The 15,429-nt window shown below is 47.2% G+C and overlaps 1 protein-coding gene across 1 annotated transcript in view; it reads right to left on the reverse strand.

Annotated features, from left to right (window-relative positions):
- Positions 1-15,429, reverse strand: part of ADTRP (androgen dependent TFPI regulating protein) — a 68,287-nt gene that overhangs the window by 14,516 nt on the left and 38,342 nt on the right. The window contains 1 exon segment of the mRNA XM_076010758.1: positions 4,335-4,450. Coding sequence (XP_075866873.1) covers positions 4,335-4,450 — 116 coding nt within the window.

Here is a 15,429-nt window from a genome sequence, read left to right on the forward strand (position 1 = left end):
GCCAGGTAGAAGGGTGCTCCAAACACCCGAGCGTGGAATATCACTAGAACTGAAAAATAAATATGAAGAATAAGACTATGATTAAACAAGATAACTTAATACTCTGGCTAATTTTTATTTTTATAATGTTTTATTTTGTGTCCCATCTCTTGTCACTCCAATCCATTTTAAGTGCCATTGTGAAGATCAAATTTGTAAAGCATACTTCTCTGGCCAAGTTACTAACACTTCTCACTCTCACCTCCACCCCACAGAAACAAACAGACAACAGCAACGACGAACGCTCCCATTGTCTGTGCTATGGTACACGACACCACCCATTCCAGTGTGCCACCCGCAAGCGTCCACCAGTGTGGCCGCAGGGCTGTTCCTATCAGCCCCTCACCAATAGGTCCCGCTAAAGAGAATTCCTGACCACTGATCTCGCACGCTCTGCACTCTCTCTGCCTTTGCACTGTGCACCTGCGGGTCACTTTCTCCCAGGTTTTGCGGCTCCCATGCTGCCATTCCTTCAGGGCCCAGACCCGATGCACACCTCCCACGACACCCTTTCTGCACCGCTTGACTGAGGCCACCTCTTCCTTCTCTCTGCACCCGTGACTCTGCGTGTATTTTATGACATCTTTTCACTTTCCATCTTATGTTCTCATAATTCGCATGCAAGGCTCACCTCTGCTTATTAAGTATAAACCCCCTGCAGGCTGGGGCTTGGCCATATACAGCTTTGCTTTTCAGAGGAGGACCACCCTTGTGTTGGGGGAAATATTTGTTCAATAAGAGAATGAATAAAAACCCAGCAGAAGGCACACTCCTATTTTTTTGCTCATCACCACTGCCTCAGAGAGAGCTAGGTGATGTGTTTCGGGGTGAGAGAGAAGGGAGGAGTGAGTGAGCTACCATAGTTATAGGTGACTAATGCTTTCCAAAGGAAATGAAAGATTTGCAGTCATTACTACTTTGCAAAGCTTTATTTTCCTACTTAGGGGCCAGCCCTTCAATTTTGCAATCTGAAAAATAACTAAAAGCAGGCACCACATGTAAGGCAGTCCCCACGGTCTCAGTGGCTATTTTTAGGTCATTGTAACATGGTTTCGGCAGTGAAATGCTTCTCTAGCTCAGAGCTCTTGCCTTTGCTTCTGACTCATGTTTGTTTCTCACGCTCCCGCTGGTCCGAGCCCACGTTCTTTACCTCATTCCTACTATGCCATTTCCCCATGTGACCATCCAAATTGGTACCTTAACAGCTGACCCAGAGCCACTGCCCTAAGACATCTCCATGGATAGCCACAGTGTGTGGAATTTGTTGATGGCCTTCTGTGGGCCCGACGGAGCTGTGCGAGGGTGGAGACGGCAGGTAGCCGGGCCTCGGAGCTGCCCTAACAGGGAACGGGCAGAGATAGGGCAGCTTCCGTCAATATGACAACATAAAATGCTGCCTTCATGTAAGGGTGTGCATTGGATTTGTTCTAGAAAAAGTCAGGTTTAATAAACCAAGTGATGATTTAGTACTGACCATTAATGATAACAAGAACCAGACCTCAAACCACGGCAGCTCCCCACTGGGCACTGGGTCCACCCCGTCACGTTCCTGCTGGTGGGTCCCTGTCCCTGTCCCTTTCTTCCACTCCCTCCCTTACCATGACTTCCATGTGGCTGGGAGCAGCAGTATCAGGCAGGATTTTAGTGTGCAGAGGCTGGGAGATGCTTTCTTGCATGTCCACCCACCCGGCATTTAGCCCGGCGGCTTTACACACACTGGGAGCTGAACAGACACCTGGCCTGTGAGCACCATGGAGAGAAAACTGGATTTGGAAATAAAAGATGTTGTTTTGAGTTGGTTCACGTCCCATTTTGTTCCCCCCAACCTCCACCTCCACCATGTGACCTTGGGCACATCATCTACCTCGCCGGCGTTCCAGTTTTCTAATGCTAGGTGATCTCTAAGTTACTTACCACTGGTCACACTCTCTGGTTTTATTTGTGGATTGATTGATATTGTCATCACTGCCTAAGATTGACTCACCCGAGTTACCACAAATGCCACCAATTGGCCCACCTGTCTTGTTCCCTTTCAGTCTAATTTCCACACTCCAGCCAGAATCATCTTTCTAATTACATTTCTTACATAAGCCATATCATCTCACCCCTCTGCTTTAACATTTACACAGAGAAGCACTGGTTTAAAAGTCTGAGCTCATGGAGTGGATTTATGACCTGGCTTTTCCCCGTCCCCCAACTCAGCCATAGCCTCAGTGCTGCCAGCCCTTTGCAGAGGCTCTTCCCTCTGCCTGAAGGTCTTTTCCATGTCTCTCTTGACTTATTCCTACTCACGCTTTGGGTCGCAGCTTAAATGACTCTTCCCCTTTCGAAGCCAGCCCTGAACATCCCTATGTGTGCTACGGGCTCATCGCCTGCCTCCCACTGCCTGTGAGCACTCTCTTTCCCAGACAGCTGCTGGGGGCAGCAGACTTCTTGACCATCGCTGTACCCTCGGTATCACAGCACAGTGCCCCGCCTGGCACCGATAAATAAGTGAATGGACACAGGATGGGCCCGTACCCATTCCCACCTGGCTGTACCTTCTCCAACCCCCAATTCCCTGCGTCACTGGAACACACACCCAGGTACTGATAAGCCAAGCACCTGGCCCCTACTTCAAGTCCTTAGACAGTCTCCCCTAATAGTAGCAGTGGCCTTAGGTGCTCTTTATCCTCTGGGTCTCCAATGAGGAAAAGAACCAGGGTCAGATATGCAAACTGATGATCAACTCTCAAGTCCTTAGGTAGAAAGCATTAATATGCCAAAGGTGCTAACTTATAAATGAACTCCAGAAATTATACTTGGCAAGAAAGTATGAAGTAAAGTCTGAAAAAAAAAAAAAAAAACTAGAGCATACCAATTCATGTGTATAATCAGCCAGCTTCTTCTTTGCTTCTCTTCAACATACACAACAGAAAAAAATATCTTAATGTGTCTATACTCTTACCCCAGGTCCCAGATACTCTGTCTTTAGACATTTACTCCTTAGAGTTAAGGCAGATACAGCAAATACATGGCATAGATCCTGCTCATGCTATTGAAAGATGTTGCTTAATAATCACACCACATTTTCTTGGTAGGGCCTCAGGATCCTTCTCAACACAGCGCGCCAGACATCAACTACCAGTAGGTCTCCAGCTCAAACCTTGTTCTCTAAAAGTGTCCTTTGTTAAAGAGCAGAAGAGGCCCCAGGGGCTGGAGAACAGTGTAGGGCACTGAAGTCTCGGGTAGAACTATTGGGCAAGTGCTTTCTTCAAGACAGGAGAAGTAAGAAAGCCTTTGGGCACTCGGGGACAGAGGGGTGCGGAAGGATGGGACTAGACACTGCAAAAGGAAGGAAGAGCTAGGGAGGAGCCCGCACCTAAGTTCTGGGCACCACTTTACTTGCTCTAAGACAAACGCTGGTGGAGTCCATGAAACACTTGGGCACTGCTGGAGCCCAAGTCCTTTGGAATGGCTCTTTCTCTTGGCCTCCACCCCTGGCAGAGCACTGTTACTGAATTAAACTCCCCACCCCGCATGGGGACTGAGGGGTTCCACACAAGAATGGCTCATGTGACCTAGAGAAGGAGCATTGATTAGCTTCCAGCCTGCGGGTCCTGTGCTCAGCATGCCTCTTTCAGTAGCAGAGAAACCATGGTGCTGGGTGAGAAGGCTGCCGAGTGGAAAGGAGGTTTCCAAGTCACCAGGTAAAAGGTCAAGCACATTCCCTTGGTTACAGACCACTGGGTGGCATTTCTGAGAGGGAGTGTCGGCAGGTGGTTGAAGGATGAAATCTAGACCAGAGTGATGAAATCATCGCTCACGCAATTGGCCAAATGCCTCTGGTGCCAGATGTTGATGCAAATAAGCTCACAACGACACAGGCAACGGGAGTGGACAGATCTAGCACGCTCCACTCGCCAGATGCCTTCTTAGATGGAATGTATTTAGCCCATTCAGCCGTTCAAACATTTTAATTGCAAATGGAACCAAAGAGCAACACTTTCTTTGGAAAGCAAGATGTGTAGCTTTGCAATGACTAATTCTATGTGAGAGGGAGAGAGGAGCAGTGCCTTGCTCTGTGTGTGTGTGCGGGTACAACTATGTGTCCCTGTGCATGGGAGGTTTCCTTGAGTATTAAAATCAAGCAATAGAAATTCTTCTTACCTAGAGATGTAAAGATAGTCAAATCCCCATTAAACCAAGATAAAGGGACTCTGACAGAACAGTACACTTTGCTGGAAAATATTATTATGCACTTGTCAGGGCCTTGAATGACAAGCCTACGTTGACTTTCTCTGGGCAATTCTTAACTGCTGATGGAAGCAAGGCTGCCCGCAGTCAACAAGGAGAGTCCATTCTTCTCTGACGGACAGTCACGTGCCCTGAGGATGACTCCGGCCAATGAGAAGGGCAGTATGGAAGTGTGCTGGAGAAAAGATGGCAAGTCCTAGCAGCACGGTGGCTTCCCCCTCCGACCCTCCAAGTCCTTACACACTTCCAGGTGAAACTTCCCAAAGCTTGCCCTGGATCATGTTGCTTGGATGCCCAAGGACCTACGGTGGCTCCCTATTGCCTGCCATGCTGGCCCCATCTCCTCTGTCTGGCTACTGAAGCTCTTTGCAATGTGCTATCACCCTCTCTGGTCCTGCTTATTGCTCACTGCTCCCCTCCCCTAAAACACACACACACATGTGCACACACACACACACACACACATGCACACACTCTCCCCTTGCACTAGAACAAGGCTGTTCCTCCACTGCCCTTTGTACTCAGTGTGCGCGCTCCCACTGCCACCCTCTTGCCCGTGCGACCTCGCCCCGTGGGCACTGCCTTCTCTCCCTGTATTCAAAGCCCTGTGTTCTGTGCAGCCAATGCAATCCTCCACGCTGCTGTCTCTGAATTTTCCTCTTGCTCATTTCTCTCACTCAATTCCAGTGCATTTATATTCTGCGCCATGTAGTCTAGCACTTACGGTGCATATTCCTAAGCTCTGGGGGGCCACAGAACACGTCCTACCTCATCTCTGCACTTGGGACCCAGCTTGGTCCCGCTGAGGCCCGCGGGCGTGAGGGGCGTGCACGGGCCTCCCTCTGAAACCCCTGTGTGCTTCCCTCCTTCCCTGCATCACCCCTCTTAGAACCATCTGTTTTCTCAGGTCTCCCAAATCCTCCCAACTAGATTTTAAAAATGACATAATCAAGGAAATAAACCTTTAGGAATAGTGGCATTTTCAGGAGCAAAGACTGGTGGGGCCAGCTCCCCTCTTCATCACGGAAGCTGGCCCGGGAAGGGCCACTGGGGTCTGTGTGCAAGGTCCTTTCATTGACTGAGAACGTTTATAAAGCCCTTCTGCGACCCTCTGTGCTTTTCGGTAACACCTAACAGTGTTGTTATAGTATTTTGTGTTTTTATGGTTCCGCCATCATTCCTCCTTCACCCCTCAGCTCTTGGCTGCCTCTTGCACCCACAGTCTCCTATTCCTGAGCCCCAAGGCAGCTGTGTCAGCACCTCAGCTCCAGCTGTCTCTGGAGCTTGGGGATGTCACCATGCCCCCATGCCTAGCGACGGGGCTGGAGCCCAGGGCACTGGCTGCCAGTCACATAAGTCTCTCGTTTGGAAGGCAGAGGCTTCCTCTCACCCAGCTGAGCGAGCCAGGGCACAGCCAGGAGAAGACGACCATCCTCAGAGGGAGAGAAATGTGACGAGTTTCGGGGGGACAAGGATGGGAGGAGAAGGCCTTATGTATAGGGCATCGCTGGGTGGACGGGCCTCCCAGGGTGCCCTGGTCGAGGCCGCAGCAGGGTGGCACAGAGCAACTGGGTATCTTAAGGGCCCTGGGTGCCCCACATTTTGGTAACAGAACGTGGAGGAACAGCATAGCAGACAAGCTGTAGCTTTGACGTAATTTGATTAAGGTTGGCCCTGAACATACTCACTGGCTAGACAGACAAATGGAAGGACTCGCAGGCCCGCCGTCACACCTTGCACCTGTCTTTGGTCTGATTTCAGGCTGCAGCTTTTGTGTCTCTCCCTCCAATAACAGAACACGGTGTTTCAGGGCACGCAGCTTTGAATCTAACCTCGGGCTGGTCACCGATTCTCTCTGAACTTCAGTTTGCCCAGGTATAAATGGGGACAGTGACTAGCACATACCCCCCTGGGGGTGCAGCAATGGGATGGAGGGAAATACATGTAACATGCTTAGTCCTTGGCCCAGAAGAGCTGCCGGTGATCATTAGCTGCGGTTGTCATTATTATCAGTGTGACTGTCATCCTTCATCTCACTGGTGTGCCCAGGGTGGGGCAAAGGCGTGGGGCTGGGGTAGCCACAGCCTCAGGTCTTGGGTGGACTCTGGCCTGTGGTCCACAAGAGGCTGTGCCATGAGGTAGCAGAGCCCCCGGGGCCATCCCGTGGCCCCTCCCCAGCCCACAGCTGGTGCCCACGTGCCCGGCTAAGGCCCTGGTGGCACTGAGTGACTGCCAGGGCTGTTCTCTTCATCCAGAGGCCCCTCTACAGGCAGGAGGTGGAGCTGTCTGCCCCGAGCAGCCACTCTGCGGCAGCCAGAAAGATCCAACTTCTACTCGAAACCATTACAGGCTCATTATATTGGCCATTGATCTGACAGATTCTATTGACCCTGCCCATGATCAGCAGCTCCCATCCTTTACACTAACGATCGTTTGGGATTCCTGTGGAATAATGCAGTGTGTGCACGTTAGGAGTAAATGAGTGCACGGTGATTAATGCTTTTACAACAAACAACTCAGGAATGCATGAGTGCTCAGCCTGCCCTTTGCAAGTGACATTCAATTGGATTTCCAAATGAATTCTCCCTGATGGCTTCTGGGAAAGGTACTTCAGCGATGTCATTACTGATGGGCCATGTACTGCGGCTTCGTACTCGCTAAAAGGTCTGTGCAAGAAGCACATTTTCCAGTCAGGGCTGGGGGTAGGAACGAGGAGAGGAGAAAACCTGCATACTGTGAGCCTTTTAAATACTGAGCTAGTACAAAGAGCCAAGCGTGACGTAATAAACCTCCTGGTATTTCAAATGTACTGGTCTTTCACCTTGTGTTGACATAAATCATATAACCCTTTTCAGACAGCACAAATTTCCAAAGAAAGAAAAAAATAATTCAGTAAGAGAAAAGTCAAATATGCTTTCTGCTTCCAAAAAAATCTAATAATTAGGCTGGGATTGACACAAATTAGAATGCTGCCAAAAATTACTGAAAACAGTGACTCATTCTGTATTTCAATTAACAGTTTCTCAGTTTCCCTTATAAACAGTGAAGCTGACAAAAATTAATTATCTCAGAGGGGGTAAAATATTTCCTTCCAAAGTAAACAAAACATCACGGGCTGAAACAATAGCATGTGTAAACAGAAGGGATGTAGTGAAGCTATCTTTTCTTGTCACTAAAGTCAACATTTTGGTAGATTTTCCTTTCAGTGTCTCTTTCCAAATGCACTGGCGATATGGACACCATTGTTCTTCTGCCATCTTTTTCTACTCAATTATACCTCCCCTTCCTGTCCTGCATGCAATGCCGACTTTTATCTGAATATCTTGGAGACAGAATGACAAACACAAAATACTGATTTAAGTATTAGTTTAATGATTGCACTTTAGCGTCTCTGGTGGCAAAAGAGCCTTGTAGATAAGTATTACTACTAAAATTTACCCATAGAAAAATTTTGCAAGGTTGCGTGAATGACAACATGGAAAATAATGATAATGACTTGAGCAGAAGTGGCTGCTGCTAACAATTTCCCTGCATACGAGGCTAAATTTGCAATGGGATGCATTTTGCCTGACTCTGGAGAGAGACGCAAGCCTTAGCCACTGAGATAGCGGTGAGCTGACAGGCCCTCATTGCTGTGGTGAAGCTCCCAACGCTGAATCCACGAGGCCAGGCTGGTCACGCCCTTACCCTACTTTTCCTGGGGGGGCTGCAAGCATTTCATTTTCTCCCCTAAAAGAAGTTCAGAGACCTACACATTTTAAAAATCAGATGATAATATTTACGATGTATGATCTCTGCTCCTTTCCTTTATTTTACTTCCCTGCTATTTATCTTCGTGTTGAGTTGACCAAGATCAACAGGCAGCTCCTGTCCTCTCAGATCTGTCACCAAGAGGCTTTTGCTTTCAGGTGTCAATGAGCTCACATCGTATTGCCAACTTCATCTGTGCCTCAGCGCTCTCCTCCTTTCTTCTGTTCAGGCAACATCGGATCTGAGTTTCTGATACTGGCTCTTCCCAAGCTGAGGTCCTTTCCCCACGTCTCTGAGACGATGCCTCTGGTTTGTTTGCGGTGCTGATGGAGAGGTATTTTTGAATAAAGTTTTAGTGTGCTAACAAGATCTCATTTCTGGGTACATTAAGGGAGATTTTTTTTTTTTGCTTATGATATATTAAATATGCCATTTTTTATTTTTTTTTTAAAAATGGAAGGCTTCGCAAAATCTCCTCAGGGACAAATATGGTCAAAATATCAATTAAAACTTAAACATAAATAGAACAGAGATGGAAATGGAGGCAAAACAACACTTAATAGAATGGCATTGTAGCCAGGCCTGTTATTATACTGCTGGATCATGGTCCTTAAGCCTCAAGACTATATGCAGTAAAGACTCGCAGTAATAGTTGTTTTGAAAATTCCAGCAAGGCAATCTCTGGTCTTGATAATACCATCCATTTTTCAGCTAAAACCCATTTATCTCACTTCTCTCCAACTGTCCCACTGACGTTTCTGCCTCTGACTCCCTGCAGGGAGGGACAATGGTGATGGTCTTTGACACATTTGGGGGAACATTTTACATGCAAAAGCAGAGACCATCTGTATTCTCTATGTCCCTTACACTGTTAAACATACAGTTTTGTTTTAAGTAAATCTGGCACGGAAATCCAGAAATGTATGCACAGTATAGAGCTTCCCTCTCTCTGAGACTTTTTAAAAAACTCTTCCACCTATGTTGCTTACAGGAGTCTTTCCAGTCTCAAACACTAAATCTTTAAAGAGAATTGGATTTGTTAAAATTCCCTTTTCCACTTTCTAGGAACTCACGTGCACAGGCCAGACACCACTGTAATTAAAGAGTCGTGTTAAAGCGCCCAGGGAGGATGGGATTGGGGAGATAAACCACCCACAGAAAGAGCCACAGGCTTCGCTTTGAGCCCACTGTCTACCTAGGTGGGCTCACACAGGTTGCCCAGCCTGCAAACAGAAGTTAAAAACCAAGTCTTACTCATGGCAAAGAGGAGTAATGTCTGCAAGTTACTCTGAAATGCACCAAAAACCAGGTGAATTAATGGATGGAAAGGTGGATAGGATTATGATGAAGCAAAGAGTAAACTATTAATAGTTAAGTGGTGGGTGACCCCAGTTTTCACCATAAAATTCTTTCAACCTTGCTTTGTGTTCGAAAATTTTCATAATAAAACATTAGGGGGGAAAGTGAATAGTCCTTACTGACCTGGAAAGAGAAACAAATGCTCCTTTGGGCCAAGGAAGAAAAGCACAGTGTTGTTGATGAGCTCCCCTGTGAACTGAACAGATGGGTAAATGGTAACTTTTAAAATCTTCTGAAGAGGATTTGCAACTGATCTTTTACCTGCTACACTGCTGTCCTTTGGGTTAGTAGGTCATTTAAGCAACATCTCAAAGCATCGTTTGTCTACCAGGAAGCTCGTTGGCTTTGAAGGAATCCAGCCTGGGGGAGGAGTGGCAATTGGGACTTTATCCATTTAAGGGTAAGACAAAAGAAATATATGGGATCTTCAAACCCTATAATCAGGAATGTATCTGCCTCTTCCTGTCCCTGTCCTCTCTCTCCTCACCCCTCCAACAGTTACAAATCCCTTCTTCTTATTGAGCTCCCTCCGGCAAAAGTAACACCCTAGACATCTGCCACAAACTCGGGCTCATTCCTTTACTCCCCATCCAAACTTTATTCACTTGTCTCCCTAAATGCTTCCCTCTTATTCTTCCCTCTTCCCAAATAGCACCTCCCTAACTTTTCTCTATTTTGGTAGATACAATCAGGTACATATTTTGGTACTTGCAATCAGGCAAACCTTCTAAAACAAGTTTTATGTTGCTACTCCCCTGCTCAAAAACCTTCTGTGGCTCCCTATTGCCTCTGTCTATGATCTGTACTCCTTCTCTCATCTCATCTCTTATTTCCCAGAGCATATCAACATGCTTCCTCCCTTCTACTCAAACCAGTCTCCTCCTTATCCTTTTGTTTCAATCTGTTTCCTTCCCTTTTCTAATTTTCTTAAATGTTCTTTAATTTTTTTTTTCTCTTCCAACCAGCCCCACACACCTTTGAGATACCTTAGGAAAGGCCTTTCACCAACATAGGAAGATATAAAAGAAAATTAGGACTCGGGAGAACAGGGAAATGCAAATACACCAACCAGAAGGCTTACTGGGCTGCTGTGGTTGAGACTCAAGGTTAGCAACATGTGTCCAGATAGGGAAAGTAAAAAGAGAGAGATGGAATGTACACATTTAATTTTTGGGGAAATGAAGTTTCCCCCTAGCAACTAGTCCTAAACGAAATTTCCACCATTGCATTTCACATAGGGGCACAAGCCTCACAGCGCAGTGGTCTCGAAGGCACCCGCATAGCAAACTGCTCAGCGTTCTAGCTTCTATAAGCTGGTAACATCTGACGGCAAAATTATAAAATACAATCGAGTGAAGGCGGTTCTGCCTGTCCAGAGGGAACATTATGTGATTATATATAGATAGTCTTCAGTGATCAGAGCAGTGGATGGACCCCAGAAGTACCATTCTCCCCACGGGTGTTTTTGTTTGTTTTTGTTCCATTTGGGAATCAGACACCAGCCAGGAGTTCACTGTTTGTTTAAAGCCTGGCGTGCAGATGCTACCTGCTGTTAATAGCACAGAGATCTAAACGCTTGGAGAAATTAAAAGAGTTAATGGTAATGCTGACACCCTTGTATTGCACATAAGAAGTCTCACCAAGGATACCCTCCCCACAACCCCGCAAGGATGTCCTCCTGCATCTCTGGAAGCCACGTGCCACCTCCTTCTCGGGAGATGCTCACTCTCCTGTCGTCCTGGAGCTCCCTTGCTCTCACTAGACCCTTCAGTGCTTAATGATATTAAGTTTTTTTACACCATCGATTTCATGTATTTTTTTTTCTCTTTCATTCTCAATGAAATTAAAAACCCTTTGAGGGCAAAGCTCTCGTGTCCTGTTTTCTCAGCCTCTGCTTAACAAATGTTTTGGCTGATCTCCTTGTTACCCAGGAGGATCAAGTCCTTAATACGGCCTGTAGAAGCCCTGGTGATCTGGTTACCCGTCCCGCCTGCGGTCCGTGCCCACACCCTAGTTACTCTGCACTCCCACCTGAATGAAGACCACGTTCCCTGGGTCACAGCTGATCCTCCCCTCGCTTGTCCTTTTTGGCCTTCATCTCACCTTGCAAGGGTCAGCGTGGAATCCCGAGGCTCTGGCCCGTGCCCATCTTCATGTGGCCGGAGGCCCCTGACCTCACTTCGGTCATGACATCACACTAGCGCGCTCGCCTAATGCTGGCCAAAGTCTTCCAGAGACGGAAGCAGCTCAAAGCTGAGGGCTGTCACCATGTTCTCTCCAGTGCCTACCGCAGTGCTTAACCTACTCTGGCCACTTAACATCGGCGGCATTAGTGAATGAGGCAGCGGAACAATAAAGTGGGGCAGAAGAGAAGGAAGAGGTCTTCTGCGTAGCCCTGGAAGTGAGCCCAGACCAGCTTCGATGGGCTACAGCAGCCACATGTCGGGCTACATCCTAGATTTTAGGGTTGCAGAATCAATCCCACTTCCAGCTGCTCACCTTTACCCCGTCTCGAAGCTGTGGAAGGCACCCCAAATCCTGGAAATGGGTGTTGGGGGCTATAGGAAAGCCTGTGAGCAAGCGTGACTCCTGGAAACAGCCAGCGGGTGCCCACGCCATGGCAACCAAACTGTAGGCTCAATAAGGGGCACCGCCACACGGAGCCGGCAGCCCTGCAGGAAGGTGGAAGGTACGTAGCCAGCAGGGGCTGTCCTTGGTTCATGTTGGGACTTTCTGCTCTGCGGCCCTCCACTCTGAGATTGGGTCAGGTGGGAAGCACTCTGCCCCCAGGTGTACTTGATATCTTCTCTGCATGTCCTCCCCTTCCTCCATCTGTAACCCACCCTTCCTCCATGCCTCTGTGCCTGGCTCCACATGGTGCACAGGGAGACTTGTTTTCAAGACAGAGACAGATGGGCAGCTCTCTAGAAAGCTGCTCCAAGTTGGAGGAAGGAGACTGTTCTTTTTAAGAAAGAGGAAGACTCGGAAGCAGGAGGCTCTACTCCTGCCTTGGAGGCACGGTGTATCAGGGCACCTGCCCCTCCTTCCCAGTGTCGCATGGCTGTCAGTGAAGGGCTCTGGGTGTGCAAGCAGCTGCTGTCCCTGGGAGGTAGCTATAATTCTGGAAAGCACCGTGTAAGCACAAGCTCTGGGGCAAATTTCCAATCACTCCGTGTGACCAGTCCCATGAGGGACCACTTTCCACACTTTCTCCTGCCTGCCTCCGCCTTCCCTTGCTAATCCGCAGGGTATCTGAAGGGAGTCACCAACTGCCCTGTGATGATGACGGTTGCTCACGGGTGGTTTCCCTAAATGCATGTCATCAGCTGATTCAGGGTTGACTGTGTGTGTGTGTGTGTGTGTGTGTGTGTGTGTTGGGGGCATAGGTGCTCACTGTGGGGGTCTTGCCAGTGGAGAAGAGAATGGCTAATGGCAGGGCCCAAAAGTAAAAGACAAGAAGTTTTCCTAGGAAATGCCTTTATTCAATGTCCATCAAATATCTCAGGAGAGGGAGTTCTGTTGGAGCACTCTAGGCAATTGAAAGGTATAGAAGACACGATCTTTGCACTCAAAGAAATATTGATAAATTTCAACTTATATTTATTGCTACCCTACAGTGCCACCGCAGGGCAGCACATTATCTGCAAGTGTTAGACAGTTGGGTGGAGCCCTTGGGGTCCACAAGAAAAGAGAATGGGTCCTTGCTTAACTCAAAGGGCTACTTTCCTTTTGCAAGGCTCACTCTGTCAAAATCTTTCTGTCCTAAAAGACTCAAGATTTCTCTTAAACAGCTTTCATGGCACTTCAAGTGTGTCTGTTTTTCCCAGAGTGTGCCACTAAATTGTGTTTTGTTATTTCAAAATAAAAGTTAATTTTAATTCCCTTTTATTAAAAACAGATAACTACATATCACAGATTACTTTTCCAATTACAAATTTTTTTTTTTGTCTTTTTGCTGAGAAGCCAAACCAAAACAGAACAAAAACAAAAGGGCTGTCCCTAGGCTATTAAGCTGAAGATGTCCAGTAGGATGGCAGATGTATGAGTTTGGCACTCAGAGATAAACGTAGCTGGAGACAGAGGATTGGGAGCCATCAGAGTGTCGATATGACTTTGTTAAGTGGCAGTAGCTGAGATGACCCACAGACAGTGTGAGAGTGAGAAGAATATTAAAGGATCCGGGAGTAAACACTGGAGAACCACGGCAGTTAAGTCAGAGTTTCTAAACCTCTGCACCACTGACATTTTAGAATAGATAGAAAATTCTCTGTGCCGGGTCCTGTCCTGTGCATTGTAGGATGTTTAGCAGCATCCTTGGTTTCTACCCAGTAGCACACCGCCCCCCCTCCAGTTGTGACAATCAGAACTGTCTCTAGACATTGCCAAATGTCGCCTGGAGAGCACAGCCAATCCCAGTTGAAAATTTCTGGTTTAAATGATACATAGATGAACAGCATTTTGCAGAGACAATTGGACAGGAGTGGTCAGAAAGTCTGGAGGGAGGGAAAGGAAGGGAGAGATATTTCAAGAAAGATGTGGCCCAGTGTTGCAGAGACTATTAAGACTTGACAGAAACGCTGTTAGTGGGCACGCAGGAGCTCGCTCCTTGTGTCCCCAAATTGCCCATCCTTCCTTGCAGGTTGAGGCTTATATTCCTTGTCCAGTCCCGGGGACCTTTGAGGTTCAACCTCCTATTCAAGGCATTCTTGGACGTGGACCTTGGAGCCTGGGCACAGGGGGAAGGTCAGCATGGAGTTGCTCCCCAGAGGCCGTTGCTGTCTTTTCCGCACTCCTGAGGGTGGGCAGACACCCTAACAAGTCTGTCATTGTAAAATCTGGGCCCCTACATGCAGGACAAGTTGGTGACAAGTTCACTTGCTCTGGACCTCTATACTGATGAGAACGCAGCCTGGGGCGTTGGAACAAACTTCCCATGGCCAAGAAACTTGGCTCACTTCCTTATCATGGTTTTATTTTGGAAAACCTAAAACAAAATTTCTCAAAAGGTCACAAAATTCCTTCTCACCACAGGACAATAAAGTGTGGCTTTTAGGAGTTTCTAGACATGTTTGGAGAGAGATGCCAAAAACACACAAGATTTTATTCCTAACCAATTTGTACCAGGAGAGTTCTCCAGAACACGCCTCTGAAATAACTCCGCATATTTTGGCTTCCAAACTCAGAAAAAAAAAAAAATAAAGCACTAGGGTTTTTTGTTTTGTTTTGCTTTCTGTGTGCATGCGTGTGCGCTTTAGTTTTCAAATCTGAATTTTCACTGGTAAAAATCAGTTCCTGCTAAGGGAAGGGAAATTCTGAAATCTCCCCTGCCTTTATGAAGCTTATTTTCTTATTCTTCCCTCAAAATAAGAAGCCTCTTGGTTACTACTGGACTATTAAAATTTTAGCTTTCATGGCAGCCACCATATAACTTGTTCTATTTCTATTTATGAAGTTCCATAGTCACAGATTTACTTTTCACGTACATAACTAATGACCCCCACTACTGGCCTCTGTGCCCACCCCTAGGAACCCTCACTTGGGTGGTATCAAGCACCCCAGGGCCGGTGCTGGCCCAGCAATAAGGAGGAGGAGGGACATCGGCCCTTCGCAGACTTTCACAGGCTAGAAAGAGGCTGTTCTGTTTTCAGCCATTTCTCCTCCTTATTCTCTTGATCACCCCTCTCTCATCAGCTACCTCCATGGTCTTTTCTTCATTTCTCTTCTTAATTTCAGACTCTGCCACCTTCCTTCTCTGAGTCAATGGCTTGACTCATGAATACACAGTTTCCTAATTAGCATCTGACAACGGTGGTGACAGAGGAAAGTGGGAGGCCGAGAGTGACAGCACACATCGGAACAAACGTTACTCTCCTGAAACAAAGTGTATGGAATTACTGAGACTCTATGCAGCTCTTTGGACATAACTCAGGCATTATTAAACCACATATATCAGACATAACAACCAAAAGTCCCATAGATATTTCAAGATACCAGCGAACTCTCTAGAATAGTCCTCATTATAACTCTCTGTACGAAGCAACACTC

The sequence above is a fragment of the Microcebus murinus genome, chromosome 15, assembly GCF_040939455.1.
Source record: "Microcebus murinus isolate Inina chromosome 15, M.murinus_Inina_mat1.0, whole genome shotgun sequence".
Lineage (NCBI taxonomy): Eukaryota > Metazoa > Chordata > Mammalia > Primates > Cheirogaleidae > Microcebus > Microcebus murinus.